At 37.7% G+C, this 16,653-nt stretch overlaps 1 protein-coding gene across 5 annotated transcripts in view; it reads right to left on the reverse strand.

Annotated features, from left to right (window-relative positions):
* The window catches only part of ITSN2 (intersectin 2), a 152,977-nt gene that overhangs the window by 103,932 nt on the left and 32,392 nt on the right, over window positions 1-16,653 (reverse strand). For all 5 annotated transcript variants that reach the window (XM_007971313.3, XM_007971318.3, XM_007971317.3 and 2 more), the window contains exons 2-7: window positions 16,517-16,580; window positions 6,378-6,470; window positions 4,728-4,791; window positions 3,128-3,291; window positions 1,348-1,551; window positions 1,139-1,235 (exon numbers count right to left, since the gene is read on the reverse strand). In XM_007971313.3, the coding sequence (XP_007969504.2) occupies window positions 1,139-1,235; window positions 1,348-1,551; window positions 3,128-3,291; window positions 4,728-4,791; window positions 6,378-6,470; window positions 16,517-16,547 (653 nt within the window). In that variant the 5' untranslated portion in view covers window positions 16,548-16,580. The remainder of the gene's footprint in view (window positions 1-1,138; window positions 1,236-1,347; window positions 1,552-3,127; window positions 3,292-4,727; window positions 4,792-6,377; window positions 6,471-16,516; window positions 16,581-16,653) is intronic.

The raw sequence follows: 16,653 nt of genomic DNA on the forward strand, positions 1-16,653 counted from the left end.
AGTCCCTGGTACCAAAAAGGTTGAGGACCACTGTTATATACTATAATGGTGACTGCCTTTTTTGGGAGACAGAGTCTCACTCTGTTACCAGCCTGGAGTGCAGTGGCACGATCCTGGATCACTGCAACCTCTACCTCCTGGGTTCAAGCAATTCTCCTGCCTCAGCCTCCCGAGTAGCTGGGACTACAGGCACATGCCACCAGGCCCGGCTACTTTTTGTGTATATTTTTAGTAGAGACAGGGTTTCATCATGTTGCCCAGGCTGGTCTCGAACTCCTGAGCTCACGCAATCTGCCCACCTCAGCCTCCCAAAGTGCTGGGATTACAGGCGTGAGCCACTGTGCCTGGCCAATGGTGACTGCTTTTGCATTTTACATTTTTTTTTTTAATTTTAAGCAATTATCACTATTCTTAGTAAAGCAAAGACCATAAGAAGTATAGAACTCCATGAGACTACCGCATATAAAGAATCCGCTCTGTGCCAGACCTTATATCGTACTAAGGCCTTTACAAATATTTCTAAAATCCTCCCAACAAACTTAAAAAATATTACAGTCCCCATCTTTTAGATGGGTAAACTATGGCTCAGCAATGTTAAGAAAAAACAAGGTCACAGAATCAGTGAGTGTTCAACCTGGGATATGAATGTTGTTCTTCTGGGTCAAATCTAATACTCTCCATACACTACCCTGAAGAGTATAATAGTGATTTATATGAAGGATGATTAATGTAATGAATACTGATGCATTTGTGCTTTGTAAAATTTAAAAGATACCAAATTAGTAGAATCTGCTCAAGAAAGAAATTAACAATGTACAATGAGTATGACACACCTTGGGAAATATACACATCTTTTAAAGGAAAAGTACACAGCTTTAGGCAAAAAAAATAATTAAAATATAGAGTATTTTTAGTTTACATGAAGTATTTTTTCAAAACTAAAATGCCACAGACACTTAATAATTCTAAAAATAAATAATATATTTTATGTGAGTTGTAAGTAGTAAATTTACCTTAAGTATTTGTACTTGGCCATTATAAAGTAAAACAGGTAAGCTCAAAGCTTTAAAAAAATCATTTGCTAAAAAAAGACTTCTTATTGAAAGAATACAAAGCTGTCAGAGTTATGTAGTCATACCTACTAGATCCTAAATCAATCAGAGACTGCGCTTTCTGTATACTAGCACCTCCAAATCCTCCCATCATCAGACTGTAAGATGACCCATGAGGCAATGCTAAAAAAGAAAAAGAAGGAAAGGATAAAAGAAATTTGCATCTGTTCAAACATAAATATAATAGTTTCTTTCTTTACATGAAATAATGACTCATTAGAAACAAAGTACTCACTTGAAGAAGAATAAGGAATGGATAAAGGCTGAATGAGACTGGCGGTTCCATTTGGTAATGATGATGTGCTAACAGAAGGCACTAGGGGAGCGGGCATCATTAAGGGAGGAAGGTTGGTCCCTGAAGTCGCAGAGGACAATGATGTTATAGGTGCAGCTGCAGGCAATGGCTGAGGAATGGACAGATTGGGCATGCTTCCCATTCCTAAAGTCAAAAGAAAACACTTTCTCCAATGCTAGAAAATCAATTCTAAAACACATACAAAAAACAAGTTTACAGTACAGTGGGCAGACTCTATGTTTACCGAAACACCACAGAGAAATTATCCTTCGACCCAGCAATGAGGGAGGTAAACTGCTGCTCTAATACTAATATTCTGATCTGTATGAACTAAGAAAATACCTAGTAAAGAGTTAATTATTCTCCTCTCTCATCATGAATAAAACTAAGCAGCCTTTTCCAATTGAATATAAGTATCCTCAAGGAAAGAATATATTACCAGTTCCAACAAGGTTTTTGTGATAGGATAATACAGTGCTACTAAGTTACTTAATGCACACACACTCTCACACACACACTCTCACACACACACACACACACTCACACTCACATACACCCACACACACCCACACACACACCCCACACACACACACACACTCCCTCTTCTCTCTCTCTCTCACACTCCCCCCAAACAAAAAGATTGTAAGTAGTATTTTATGAGATCCATTTATGCACATGCATTATTTGCAAGAAAGTGTCATATATTTTCCTTTTCTTGTAAGTAACATTCCTATGAATTCAAGGACAAGTCTTTAAAAAGAACAAAGTGATGACTTTTATTCATTTATTAACTGCAGAATACTAATATATAAATATGGTCACACAATGATTTGGTATTTATCTCCAGAATTCACTACAATAGTGAAATAATTTTGTGGAGTTTGTTGTTTGTTTGAGATGGGGGTCTCACTATGTTGCCCAGACTAGAATGAGAAGTGGCTATTCATAGTTATGATCATAGCACGCTACAACCTCAAACTCCTAGACTCAAGCAATCCTACCCACAGCCTCCCAGGCAGCCAGAACTACAGGCACACACCCCTATAACCAGCTCTAGAATTCTATGTTCTAAAATATGTAGTGAAGGAACATGTTTCAGATACACAGACATACCTAATTGAATGTTCCATTCAAAATGAGTGTTTCTCACATATAATTATAAGAAATTGCCTGATCAAAATTAACAGAAAACATACCACCTGGTTATCACTGATGAATATGTAAACCTATGAGCCCAAAGTCTGCAACTTTTGGCCCTAAATTTAGCTGGCTAATTAACCTTTAAAAAAAATTCAACTTACATAAAATTTTAAATTATCTCCCAAATCAAACCATTTCAAGTGAGTTTAAAACTGCTCAAAATTTTTTCTATATTACTAATATATATATAGAGAGAGAGGAAACTAAGACTAGTATTTGGGATTGGCTATACCTAGGGAGACCATATAATTTATCACACAACTAGGAGTTGTAAAAGGAGACACTAACTGGACCAGGTGCCAGGACAAAAGGCATAAATCAGAACTGTCCCTAGAAAACCGGAACACATGGATTCCCTACCTGTGACAGTGAATTTAATATTTATTATCTCTAAAATGAAAATTAACTTGGAATTTGGGGATTGTCATTTTGTGCTAACAAATCCTTTTCTAATACTCAAATATGTCTAGGGACAAAGTTTAAGTAGCAGATACAGGTATTTAAATTAATACACACTTACCAAAACGAGCAGAAATTAATGGAGAAAACATAGGGGGTTGCTTCATAATGGGAGGGAGAACCACAGGCAATTGCTGGCCTTGAAGCTTCAGTTTGATGAGTTTCATAGCTATGGAGAACTCTTGCTGATCCATCTTCCCATCCTTGTTTAGGTCTGATAAAGCCCTAAAAGGAGCATGAGGGTAGGTAGATTGGTATGTGGGGTGGTGGTGGGAAAACTAATGTTATTTTGGAGGTTGACAAAGTAAAAAAGATGATATGGCATTCACGTGTACATCATCACTAAATTTAAAATATCTAATACGTAAAATATATAATAACAAAAAGACAAAACCTACACATTAAGAAATACTGACCAGAGATAACAACTAATAAAACACTGACTGTCTATATAGAATCTAGAGACCTTTGGGCTGAATTCCACCAGTTTAGGTACAAAAAAATTCAAGAGTATAATATTTCAAATTTAATTTATTCATTTGTCCAAATATTTATTGAATACTTGCTATGTACCTCATACTCTGCCAGGCATGAGAATATTCCAAGTGGAAAGACGAGGTAGGGGTTGTTACTTATTGTAAACGTTTTTAAAAAAACAGATATTATGAAGAATCGTTTCTTCAAAGAAGGAGCAGGGGAAGCGAGGACTAATTTGGGGTTTATGTATTATGTAAATGAAACTACAAAATAACAGAGGATTTTGAGATTCTGCCAAATTACAAGGGAATTTTTCTCAATGACAATGTATATATCTTCCCTTAGAAAATTCTAATGAAATTAGAAATTAGAGAACTATTTCTAATTAATGAAATTAATTAATCTAAATTAATCTAATTAATGAAATTAGAGAATTATTTTCAATCATTTTATTTGCTCAATAAAATTTATTCTCCAAAAAACTGAAGAATTTTTTTTTTTTTTTTTTTTTTTTTAAGAGAGTCTCATTCTTTCATCCAGGCTAGGGTGCAGTGACACAATCATAGTTCTCTTTTTTTTTTTTGAGACGGAGTCTCGCTCTGTCGCCCAGGCTGGAGTGCAGTGGCCGGATCTCAGCTCACTGCAAGCTCCGCCTCCCGGGTTTACGGCATTCTCCTGCCTCGGCCTCCCGAGTAGCTGGGACTACAGGCGCCCGCCACCTCGCCTGGCTAGTTTTTGTGTTTTTTTTGGTAGAGACGGGGTTTCACCGCGTTAGTCAGGATGGTCTCGATCTCCTGACCTCGTGATCCGCCTGTCTCGGCCTCCCAAAGTGCTGGGATTACAGGCTTGAGCCACCGCGCCCGGCCAATCATAGTTCTCTTAAGCACTGAATTCCTGGGCTCAAGCAATCCTTCCATCTTGGCCTCCCTGAGGAGCTGGGACTAGAGGTGTGGGCCACCACGCCCAGCTAATTTTTTTTTTAATTTTCTGTAGAGACAGGGTTCTCACTATGTTGCCCAGGCTGGCCTCAAGCAATTCTCCTACCTCAGACTCCCAAAGGGCTGGCAGAAATATTCTTAATAACCAATAGAATGCAACTAAACACAATTTTATGTTAACACTATATTACAAAAAAAAAAATACTATCAGAAAATTAGGTTCATCTATAAAAGAAAACACTTTACCATATTTCAGCTAAAACAGGGGCCGGTAGACCTGATTGTAGGAAAAAATTACGTGCTTGATCACCTGAAAGCAATAAAAACAAAACCCAAGCAGTACATTAGTAAATGAAATTATTCCAATGCTTCTGAATAATAATGGGTATATGTTAATGATTTATAATTTTAATATCAATCATTAAATAATGCAAAAGAAACACAAATAAAAATTATTTACAACTTTAATAAGACAGATTTTTAAAACAAAAGTCACATCTGCATTTCTATTATATATTAATCAGTGATGAAAGATTATTCATCTTAGTTTTTCCACAATTGGGATCTTCCTTAAAAATACTTCCACTTAGTAAAATTTATATTTAAAAACATTATTCCCTAAAAGAGTTTCAATATAAAAAGTACCAGGTGTTAGGAGACAGTCCTACTGGAGTTTCTTCACACTACTATGTGTCTTGCTTTGTATATCAATAATGTAAGACCCTAACTGCTCTCTGTCTGGGTCACTTCTCAGAATTGGGTTCGTAATGAGCAGTCTTAAGGAATCAGGTAATGTCTCCCACTGAGACAAGGGACAAACTTGCTTTACTGCTTGCTACAAAAGGGTGGGTTCCCCAAATTCAGTGTTCCTCTCCTGTAACACAGCATATGTAGCATTCTTCTGGGCTCTCTGCATTGTCTCTGTGGTACTTAGGGAACACTAAAGGAAACAGAAAGATAGATGCCAATGCTGATTTTGCTAGTTATGCTGTTAGTCATAAGGTTCTTTGTCTTTGACTCAGGAATCTTGGGTCTTCCCTCAGTAATGGACAAAGTTATTAACCAGTAAGCAGGGTAATCAAATCCTAATACCAGGTAAGGTAATTACTACCATAGCAGTACAAATAACATGGTTAAGCAGATGGATTCAAAAGTCAGGCCGAATGGTTTCAAAGCCCAGATTAACACTAACCATCTTTGTAACCTTAGGCAGTTACATAACATCTGTTAGTCTCAGTTTCACTATTTGTAAATATAGACAACAATACTGCCTACTTTATAGGGTTGTTGTAAAGGTTAAATAAAATAATGCACTTAGCATAGCATCTGGTATATAGTAAAAATTCAATAAATATCATTGTTCTCATAGTTACTACTATTGTATGTAAAGCACTAAGTTACTTTGGTACAGAAAAAAGTTTAATTAATAGAAAAAAATTTCAAAGGCACACCTAAATTAATCCTATTTTGGCTCTGGTGGTCTTTCTGCAAAACAAGGGCTAGCATCAACAATCAGTGCTTGGTATAGCCTCAAAGACAGAGGGCTAGGATTAGGAAAACAGATTCCAGAACAAAAAGTCTAGATTTTCCATGAAATGAATCTAAGAAATAAACTGAAAACTTTCTAGATATAATGTCAAACTGTGAAACTAGACAATTACACAGAAATTCTTGACTATCGTTTGGGATTCAGGAAAAATCTTCCATATCCCAAATTCAAAACAACAAATTAAGACAGTTCCAGGAAAAATAAGAAAGCTACCATTTCTTTAATTTCTAGAATTCTGACTGATATGAATTTTATCATTAACACAAATTTGATGGCAGTCAAATTAAAACTAATTCTTAGATATCACATAAGGACCATAATTCACAAATAAAATTATAAACACAAACCTGTTATGTAACCTCCTGAAGGTTTGAGGTTATCAAACTGCCTGTCATGCTTAGTACGTTCTTCAGAGGTAATAGCCCACATGTTTGGTCCTCCTGAAACATAAGTGGAATAAACTACAGTGTATACATGAGAACGCTCAAAATATAATTCTAAAATGTAAACAGAAAACACAAGTGTTCACTTTATGACAGTATTTACTATTTGAGTGACACAAAGAGTAGAGCTGTATCATAACCATACATAGCACAGCCCTAAGGCTTTTCACTCATTCGCTCAGTTAACATCTATTGAACAAGTACTATATAACACTCACTGGAAATGGGCATCAAGCTAAATACTGGCAATAAAAAGATGAGGAAAATATTCCCGTCCTCAAGGAATTCACGCTCTAGAAAACTAACAGTACTTACAGTATTCACCTGTGAAGAATCCTAAGCGGAAATACGTACTGACATAGTTTAGCCCTGAGTCCCCACCAGAACCTCATCTTGAATTGTAATCCCCACATGTCAGAGGAGAGGCCCGGTGGGAGATGACTGGATCATGGGGTGGATTTCTCCCCTGTTGCTCCTGTGATAGTGAGTGAGTTCCTCACGACAGCTGATGGTTTTAAATTGTGGCACTTCCCCCCTTGCTGCTTCTCTCTCTCTCCTGCTGCCACATTAAGATGTGCTGTGCTTCCCCTTCACCTTCCACCTTAAGTTTCCTGAGGCCTCTCCAGCCATGTGGAACTGTGAGTCAATTAAACCCTTTTTTTCATAAATTACTCAGTCTCAGGTAGTTCTTTATAGCAGTGTGAAAACAGACTAATACAGATACCAAAATAGCTGTGCCAATTCTGAGTTAGAAGCACCAAGGATGAGATGACAGGAAAGAGAACACTGAGGCAGAGCCTTGAAGCTTAGTTTGAATTTTGCCACGTGAAGAGGAGGGATAAGAACATTTCACACCGTAAGTGCACAGCATGAGAAGTCAAGGCTTGTGCAAGGTGCTGTTAAGTGCACTGAGCACACTAATAACTAGAGTTAGTAATAATAAACAGGTAGGGTGGAATTAACTGTAAAAAGGTCTTAAATACCATCCTCAAGAGCCTGACCCATATCCTGGAAGTTACAGGCTAAGGGGTGGGGGATCACAGGAGATATACAGACCCATTGTGAAATTTCAGGATTCTACTCTGACCACTCCTGCACATGACGCATCTTTCTAGCCCCTAACAAGAACTGCAGGCAGGCTTGGTTCATAAACCTTCCAGCTGGGCCACTGAGGTAAAATGGGATCTAGAGCAGGAATTTCCAACCCCCGGGCCATGGACTGGTACTGGTCTGTGGCCTGTTAGGAACCTGGTCACACAGAAAGAGGTGAGCGGTGGGCAAGTGAGCATTACCACCTGAGTGGCACCTCCTGTCAGATCAGTGGCAGCATTAGATTCTCACACGAGTGCAAACCCTATTGTGAACTGTGTGTGTGAGGGATCTGGGTTGCATGCCCATTATGAGAATCTAATGCCTGATGATCTGCAGTGGAACATTTTCATCCTAAAACCACCCCCCCTCCACCATCCTACCCCAAATTTGTAGAAAAACTGTCTTCCATTAAACTGGTCCCTGGTGCCAAAAAGATTGGGAACCAGTGATCTAGAGGATTCAAAGTTAATTCTGGTTAGGGTTTATGAAAATGTCCCTCTTACATCTAACTCTTCTGGAGTTATTCTGGATCACTTCTGGATCCAGAAGTGGATCACTAGGAAATGGTAAAGTTATAGCTCTGAAATAAGAAACCAAGGTTTAATAGCAGTAGAGAGCAACAAGAAGGCACCTGAGGAAGAAATGCCTTAGATCCCAGGAGGTATGGTATTAAGAGAGGAATTAATGATTTTTACTCTTGTAGAACTGCCCCTGTACCCTTCTCCAAGAAAAAATGCCTTGGTATGGCTCTCCTAAATTGTAGGAAGCACCTTATGAGTCTGCCATTCCCCATCAGGAGCCTTATCAAGAGTCTATCAGGAACATCAGGAATGACCCCAGCAAATGTACCTCCCGTCCATATCACTTCCAGAGGTCTTTCCCCACCCCCAATCTCAGTAGTGGATGAATTCCACTCAGCTGGTAGTGAGGACAAACAAAACAAGTGGGACTAATTCGGGCAATCCCTCCAAAAACAACGACTAGACTCCATCACTCAAACTGCACTGGAAACCCTCAGACTTGCCAGTCATCCAGGAAGCTATGTTAGAGGCACTGTCAACCTGTGCCCCTCTTCTGATGTAGGTCCCACGGCAGTGGGAGTTGCGGGGGAAATAACTGTAAACATTTTCTTTCCAAGCATAACCCATGCGCACCCTTGATCTTCTACTTCTTCTGTGGAAACCATGCATTAACTTGCCTCCCTCCAAAAACACAATAATGTACATGAAGAGATCTTCAAGTGTTTAAAAAAAACACTTCCTCAGTCCTGGAAGGCAATCAGGTCAGCCTCGACTCACTGGTCAGGGCTGTTAGAGATTTACCCTAGATTTTCTTATTTGCAGGCCAAGACAAAGTGTGTGCAATTATGAATACAACCTGCTGTACCCAGATTACTGATTCAGGCCAGGTAGAAAAGTTAAAATAAAACTTAAGGAGAGGCCGGACGTGGTGGTGCACACCTAATCCCAGTATTTTGGGAGGCTGAGGCAGGACGATCCCTTCAGCTCAGGAGTTTGAGACCAGCCTGGGCAACATAGTGAGACCCCATCTCTACATAAAACTTTAAAAATTAGCCAGGGGTAGGTGGCTCACACCTGTAATCCCAGCTACTTGGGAGGCTGAGGTAGAAGGACTGCTTGAGCCCAGGAGATTGAGGCTGCAGTGAGCAGTGATCACACCACTGTCTGGGTGACAGAACAAGACCCTGTCTCAACAACAACAAAAAACAACAATAACAACAACAACAAAAACACATTGTTTTTTAAGGAGAAAGCCACCTGGCTTTCTAAGGGAGACACTGATGATTTATAGGATTTGTTTAGCTGGGACCCTGCAGAGCACAGCTGAGAACATTGCAGGCTGAGACCAACCTGCTGCTTGGAGTCCTGTTGATTAGTCTTAATCAAATGCTGCATAAAATAAATCAGACCTAGTCCCAGCCCCTGTTTTGTCAGATTAATCAGAGTGGTCAACTTAGTTGTATGTGTACTCATGAGAAAATTTGCTAGAAGTCAAGACAATGGAGAAACAAGGGAGAGAAACTCTTGGGAGACCATTCTCCATGAGTTTCTCATGTTTCTGTACATCTTCTAAAGAAAAGGATTGGTAGCTTTTGTTCCAGACTCTCTTTGAGGATGTCTGCATTGCAAATACAGGGGTTTCTTCCTGAGCTTGGGATTAGCTTTTTGTTGTCCACTCTTCCCATGTGGTTATACCAGCTCTCTGGAGGTTTCTGTAAAGTTCTGCACATCCAACACGACTAATCACCATCTATACTTCTGACTACCTTTTCAATTTATTCCATTTCTGCCAATAAGGAACCAAATATGTTTAGGTATATAAACTCATACATAATTCCTGCTTGTATTGTATAAAAATCTGCCTTACAATTTCCCAGGAATGTATATCATTGAAAAGTAGGTGCTCACTATAATTTTTAACACTAATATAGATTCAACAAATTATTCTTAGTCCTAAGTGACTGGATTAAAAAATCTATAAATATCCTCTCTTTAAGAGAAGTTTTAAGATTATAGTTAAAAATAAAGAAACAGATGTACTGAAGAACTAAGGACCTAAAATAGCTAAACCTACACACTTTCTAAATAAAGAAATACCACATATGTAGTAAAAATCCTACTTGGTTTATCAGTTTATCAGAAAATAAAATAAACCTGTCAGGATTCCTGTCACTAGGAAGGCAAGTAGTGTAGCCACAGAACTGATTTTCTATTATATGACTTCGGAAAAATGATGATGCTGATTTTAAAAACAACAAAAATGACAACAACAAAGGATGACAAAGATGGAAGCGGCTCACCTTTATTGAACCCTGACTACTGTCAGGGACTTTATATGCAGTAACTCACTAAGCCCCCAGCATTAACCTATAAATTAAAGTACTATTATTATTCTCATTTTATAGGTAAGGAAACCGAAAACCCATGGTGATAAAGCAACTTGCTCAAGGTTATACAGTAAGTGACAGCGCTGAGATTAGAACCTGGGTAGCCTGACTCCAGAGCCTGCATGCTGAACTCTGCACTATACTATGTCCCAACATATATGGATAAGATGCTCATGTTCTTTGTAATTCAGATGCCACCTCTATAAACTAGGAATATTATGTAACTCCACAGGCCTGTTGTAAAGATTACATGTAATATACCTCCGTTATAACTAACACTTAATGAAACTCACCGCGTGTCAGGTACTTTTCTAAGAGCTTTACATGTATTGCTTCAAGTAAGTCTCATAAGAATCCCATGAAGTAACTATTGCTATCACTGTTTTTCAGAGAAGGAAACAGTGGTACAGAGATATTAAATAATTTGCCCAAGGTAATAAAATTGGTAAGTGTTGAAGGCAAGACTAGAGTCTACTCAGGCTTAATTAAGAGTCTTAAACTATCTGTCTTGTTGGTAATTAAAAAGAAATACACTCACAAATATATTGTCCATTGATTTCCAACAAGATGAGAAGATAATCCAAGGTAGAAAACAGTCCTTTCAGAAAATGGTGCTGAAAGAACTGGATATCCATATGAAAAAAACAACAAAAGAACCTCAACCTTCCAGCATATACATGAATTAACTCTCAGTGAATCACAGAACTAGATATAAAACTTCTGGAAGGCCGGGCGCGGTGGCTCACGCCTATAATCCCAGCACTTTGGGAGGCCGAGGCGGGCGGATCACGAGGTCAGGAGATCGAGACCATCCTGGCTAACACGGTGAAACCCTGTCTCTACTAAAAATACAAAAAATTAGCCGGGTGTGGTGGCGGGCACCTGTAGTCCCAGCTACTCGGGAGGCTGAGGTGGGAGAATAGCGTGAACCTGGGAGGCGGAGCTTGCAGTGAGCCGAGACTGCGCCAGTGCACTCCAGCCTGGGTGACAGAGCGAGACTCCATCCCCAAAAAAAAAAAAAAACTTCTGGAAGAAAATGTTTGTGATTTTGGATTATGCAATGACTTTTTGGAACACAAAAGGCAAAAATCATTAAAACATTTTGACAAACTGGACTTCATAAAAATCTAAAATGTCCACTCTGTTAAAGGATGCTCTTAAGGAAAAGACAAACTACAGACTGAGAGAAAACATTTGCAAAACATATTCAATAAATATAGGTCAGCATATATATAGAACTATCCAATTCAAAAATTAGAAAATAATCCCTCCTCCAAAAAAAAGGAACAAAAGATTTGAACAGACACATCAAAGATAAACAGATGGCAAACAAGCATGTGACAAGATGCTCAATATCACTATCATCAGGGAAATGTAAATTAAAGCCACAAAAAGGTATCATTACATGTCTATTAGCATGTCTGAAAATTTAAAAACAAATTTAAAAAAAATACGGAGTGCTGATAAAGATGCCAAACAACTGCAACTCATATATGCTGGTGGGAAAGCAAATGTGACAGTCACTTTGGAAAACAGTTTGGCAATTTCTTGTGAAGTTAAATATATATTTCCACATGACCCAACAATAGACTCTTGAGTATTAACAAAAGACTCTCGGGTAAATACCCAAGAGAAATAAAGACCTATTTCCACATAAAAACCTGTTCTCTGATAGTTATAACAGATTTAGTCATAATCACTAAAACCTGGAAATAACCCAAATGTTCTGCACCTGAATGGCTGAACGGATACATAAATTGTGGTACACATTTATACAATGGAATACTACTCAGCAGTAAACAGGAGAAATGCATGCAACATTATGAATGAATCACAAAGGTATTTTGCTAAGTGACAGAAGCCAGACACCAAAGGCTACATATTGTGTATTCCATTTATATGACATTCTGGAAAAGGCAGAACTGTAAGGACAGAAATCTGATTAGTGGTTGCCAATCATACGTGGCTAAAGGTGGAGGTATAAGGGTACAGAGAACTTTTTAGGTGATGCAAATGTTTTATATCCTAATTTATATGACTAAACACAGTTTTAGACACTCATCAAACTGTATTACTTTAAAAGGGTGAATTATACCCCCAATAAACCCAACTTTAAAATAAACTAAAACAAAAATATAAAGCATCTAATACATGCCTGCCATGTGAAGAGTGCTCCATAAATTAGTTTCCTTATTCAACCCAATCCCAGGGAACAATATAATTAAAAAGAAGTCAGAGCATTCAAATCTCTCTCAGGGAATAGCCTGAAACTAAGGCTCTTTAGTTAGAAACCTTAAGACTATTTTAAGTCTGAAGAGTTTGGTTAGGAAGGCTTAAAAGCCGCCCTAACATACACGGGTATATATCCCCAGGCAGTGATAGACTCCACTGCTGTCTTAAGACAAAACAGAGTTCTGCTGCATCACCAGTGCTCATCACAATATGATGCTGTCTTATATATATTACTATCTCCTCATATTTCCTTGGCTATGTGTTTTCACAGGGGCTAACTCAACCCATCTGTTTATGTTTACTGCTTAGTTCCTCATGTCTCCAATCAGTAATCTTGACACCTTCATATTCATTCATTCAGTAAACATTTATGGGGTACGAAGATGAATAAAATGAACCATTGGGTTGGGCACTTCGGAAGGCTGAGGCAGGGGATCACTTGAGCCCAGGAGTTGAGACCAGCCTGGCCAACACAGTGAGACCCCATGTCTAAAAAAAATTTTTTTAGGTAGATGGTAATGGTGGCACATGTCTGTAGTCCCAGTTACTCTGGAGACTGAGACAGAAGGAATTGCTTGAGCCTGGCAGGTTGAGATTGCAGCGAGCAACGTTCATTCCACTGTACTCCAGGGTGGGTTGACAGAACAAGACCCTGTCTCAAAAAACAAAACAAAAACAAACAAACAAAAAAAACACCTTAAAGGAACTCACAGACTCTAATATTTTGAAGAGACTCCACCAGCCAAGAAAATCACACACAACAATCATGGTTACATATTATAATGATTAATGTAACCAACAGAATAAAAATGTTCTAAGGCATTTTAACAAGGAATAATTTTTTAGTAGTGTTCAAATAACCTTTTAAAAACTTAATCATATTAAAACATGAAGTATTAATGCACCAAGAATTTTCTAGGAACAAAAAGATAACACTGGTCAGGTGTGATAGCTCATGCCTGTAATCCAAGCACTTTGGGAGGCTAAGGTGGGAGGACTACTTGAGCTCAAGAGTTCAAGACCAGCTTGGGCAACATAGTGAGAGTCCCACCTCTACAAAAAATTTAAAAATTAGCTAGGTGTGGTGGCTCACGCCTGTGGTCCCAGCTACTCAGGAGGCAGAGGCAGGAGGATTGCTTGAATCTAGCAAGTCAGGGCTGCAGTGAGCAGTGTTCATACCACCACACTCCAACCTGGGCAACAGAGTGGAGACCCTGTCTCAAAAAACAAAACACTGAAATCAGAAAACTGGGCAATACATGTAATTCAAAGTCAATTTTAAAATAGTTAATTCAATCCTGGCTTTCTTATTTAGATGTATCAACTAACAGAATGCTTTGACAAGGCAAAAGTTTGTTACTCTGAACTTCAAGTAAAAATCTCCCAATCTTAGTCTATATTTATCTGTAAGCCTTACTGAAGAGGCAGAAAAATCTAAGTTTGGGGGTTGATGTCTAATATATCCCTAAAAAGCTAACAAACTTTTACAGTATCTAATAATCATGTTAGAAATACATTAAAATTCTATCCACTTCCCCCAACTCATAACTGATATTGAAAATATGGGATTTTCATAAACATTTCTGTTGCTTATTCTCCTCTCACCTGCTAGCTCTTTCAAACAAGTTCTTATAGTCAGTGAAGAAAAAAAAGTTCACATTAACAGAACATCTACTATAGGCTAGATCTCATCCAGTAAGTAGTCTCATCTCTGTTTTTACACACACACACCTACACATACACACATACACACACACACATATACATTCACACACAGGCATACTTACAGACAACTCCCAATAGCAATGGGCATCAAAAAAATTTAACAATCTATGTCAGGATTACTAGAGGAGCAAAGTTTTGTACTATACATGAATGTTGCTCTCCAGTAACATCTTAAACCCTGAATTGAACTTAAATTAGATATGTCTAAGTTATCGTCAATCTTCTAAGTAGGAAGGTAACACAGTCTACACATGCAATTAATTCTTCACAAGTTTAAAAAAAATTATCTGTATGCCTATATAGCACTTCTAAACGCATTTTCCAATATTTTAGATGATTATTCACATAATCATTCTTTTGTTATTGAATATTTCACTTGTTCTCAATGTTATATTTTGTATAATGCAATGAACTGCAAAGTAGATATATAAATGTTTATGGATGGAAGCAGCAGAATAAAGAAGGACCGGGACTGTACCGCTTTATGTTCATTTTGCTTATAAACCTGATTAATATGTTGCCTGAAGTTTACAATTCAACTGTTTAGTGCAAATTCCTTTGTATGGGGCATAAAAATCCTCAAACTTGAGTAGAACATGTTACTACTACAATTACTGCCCTACTTTTAAACTTACATGTACCACTCATTATGGAAAAATTATTTAATTATTAAAAATTGTCTGTGGCATCAATCTTTATAATCCCACACCATTTTCCCAATAGGAGCAATACATTAATCCTTAAATAATAGGTTGAAAAGGTAAAACACGAAACAATAAAATCTTTACTTCAAGTCTATCCTTAAATGACACAGGATCTTATCACGCATTAGAATTTGATTCTACCTTTTATACAAATAATTTACTTCTCCAAGATTTTCCTAAATCCTGAGGCATAAAACTTTAGATATACAGTGTGTATTTTTGTTATTAATGTAATGATTTGGTCCTATGTCTGAAAATAAGTTTAAAAAACTGATTAACACTAGATGGTAATATCAAAACAGAACGGCTTTATGAAGATGGTGGAATGGTGATTCTTCCCTCCTTTTTTTTAATGCTCTGTAACATTACTGTTTTCAACTTAAATAATAAATAATTATTGAGTTTATTCTCTATTTCCTGATACTTATCTACAATTAGCTAATACAATTTACCATAAAATTAAGAACTCAGTATCTAGATTTCTTTAGCGATTTAAAAATATAATGCATTTTTTTCAATTAATTATAAATGACAAACACAGTAACAATACCTATTAAGGGTAGTTAATTAGTATTTGGGGGAAGAAAGCTACAATCAGAACAAAACTTTAAACATTTTTCATTATTGAAATTACGTAAGCATTTTCTTTTTCCTTTTCTTTTTTTTGTTTTTGAGACGGAGTCTCACTCTTTCCCACGCTCACTGCAACCGCCACCTTCCAGGTAGTTCAAGTGATTCTCCTGCCCCAACCTCCCAAGTAGCTGGGATTACAGGTGCCCATGACCACGCTCGGCTAGTTTTTGTATTTTCAGTAGAGATGGGGTTTCACCATGTTGACCAGGCTGGTCTTGAACTCCTGACCTCAAGTGATCTGCCTGCCTCAACCTCACAGAGTACTGGAATTACAGGCATGAGCCACTGCACCCAGCCAGCACTTTCTTTTAAAATGTTTCATATTAAACAATTATGTATGCAGGCATACGCAATCTTATCTAAAGGGAAAACGTAATCTTACATAAATATTACTAAGTTAATCTTTATTGGCTTCATCAGTTTACGATCATCTTATGCCATCAAAATACCTTTAACATTCACCTTATAGCACTCTGCTTTTTGTCATCCAGTTTTATGCATCAAACACAATATACCTTTTGGTTATTCCTAACTGCTCAATGGCAAACACACATTCCAGAATCTAGTCATGGGATTTACGACATAATATTCTTACAGAAGATATATGCAGTGTTCCAAAATATTTTCAAGAAGAATACTTCAAGTTTTGTATTTATAAGCTTAAGGAAAATTATCTACATGAATATTTTAAACCTCTACCAAAAAAAAAAATCATAACCTCATCTTGCCACAAGCACAAAGCTGCTTACCATTCATAGCTGTGGGAAACTGAGCCATCATGGTCCTGAGTTTTCCTTGCTAGCTCTCGGCCATCTGCAACATAAAAATATTGTGCCGTTGGTAATACAACAAGGGCAGATCACAGCTTAGTGCACCCGCTAAGCAG

Source organism: Chlorocebus sabaeus, chromosome 14 (genome assembly GCF_047675955.1).
Source record: "Chlorocebus sabaeus isolate Y175 chromosome 14, mChlSab1.0.hap1, whole genome shotgun sequence".
In the NCBI taxonomy this organism is placed as follows: Eukaryota; Metazoa; Chordata; class Mammalia; order Primates; family Cercopithecidae; genus Chlorocebus; species Chlorocebus sabaeus.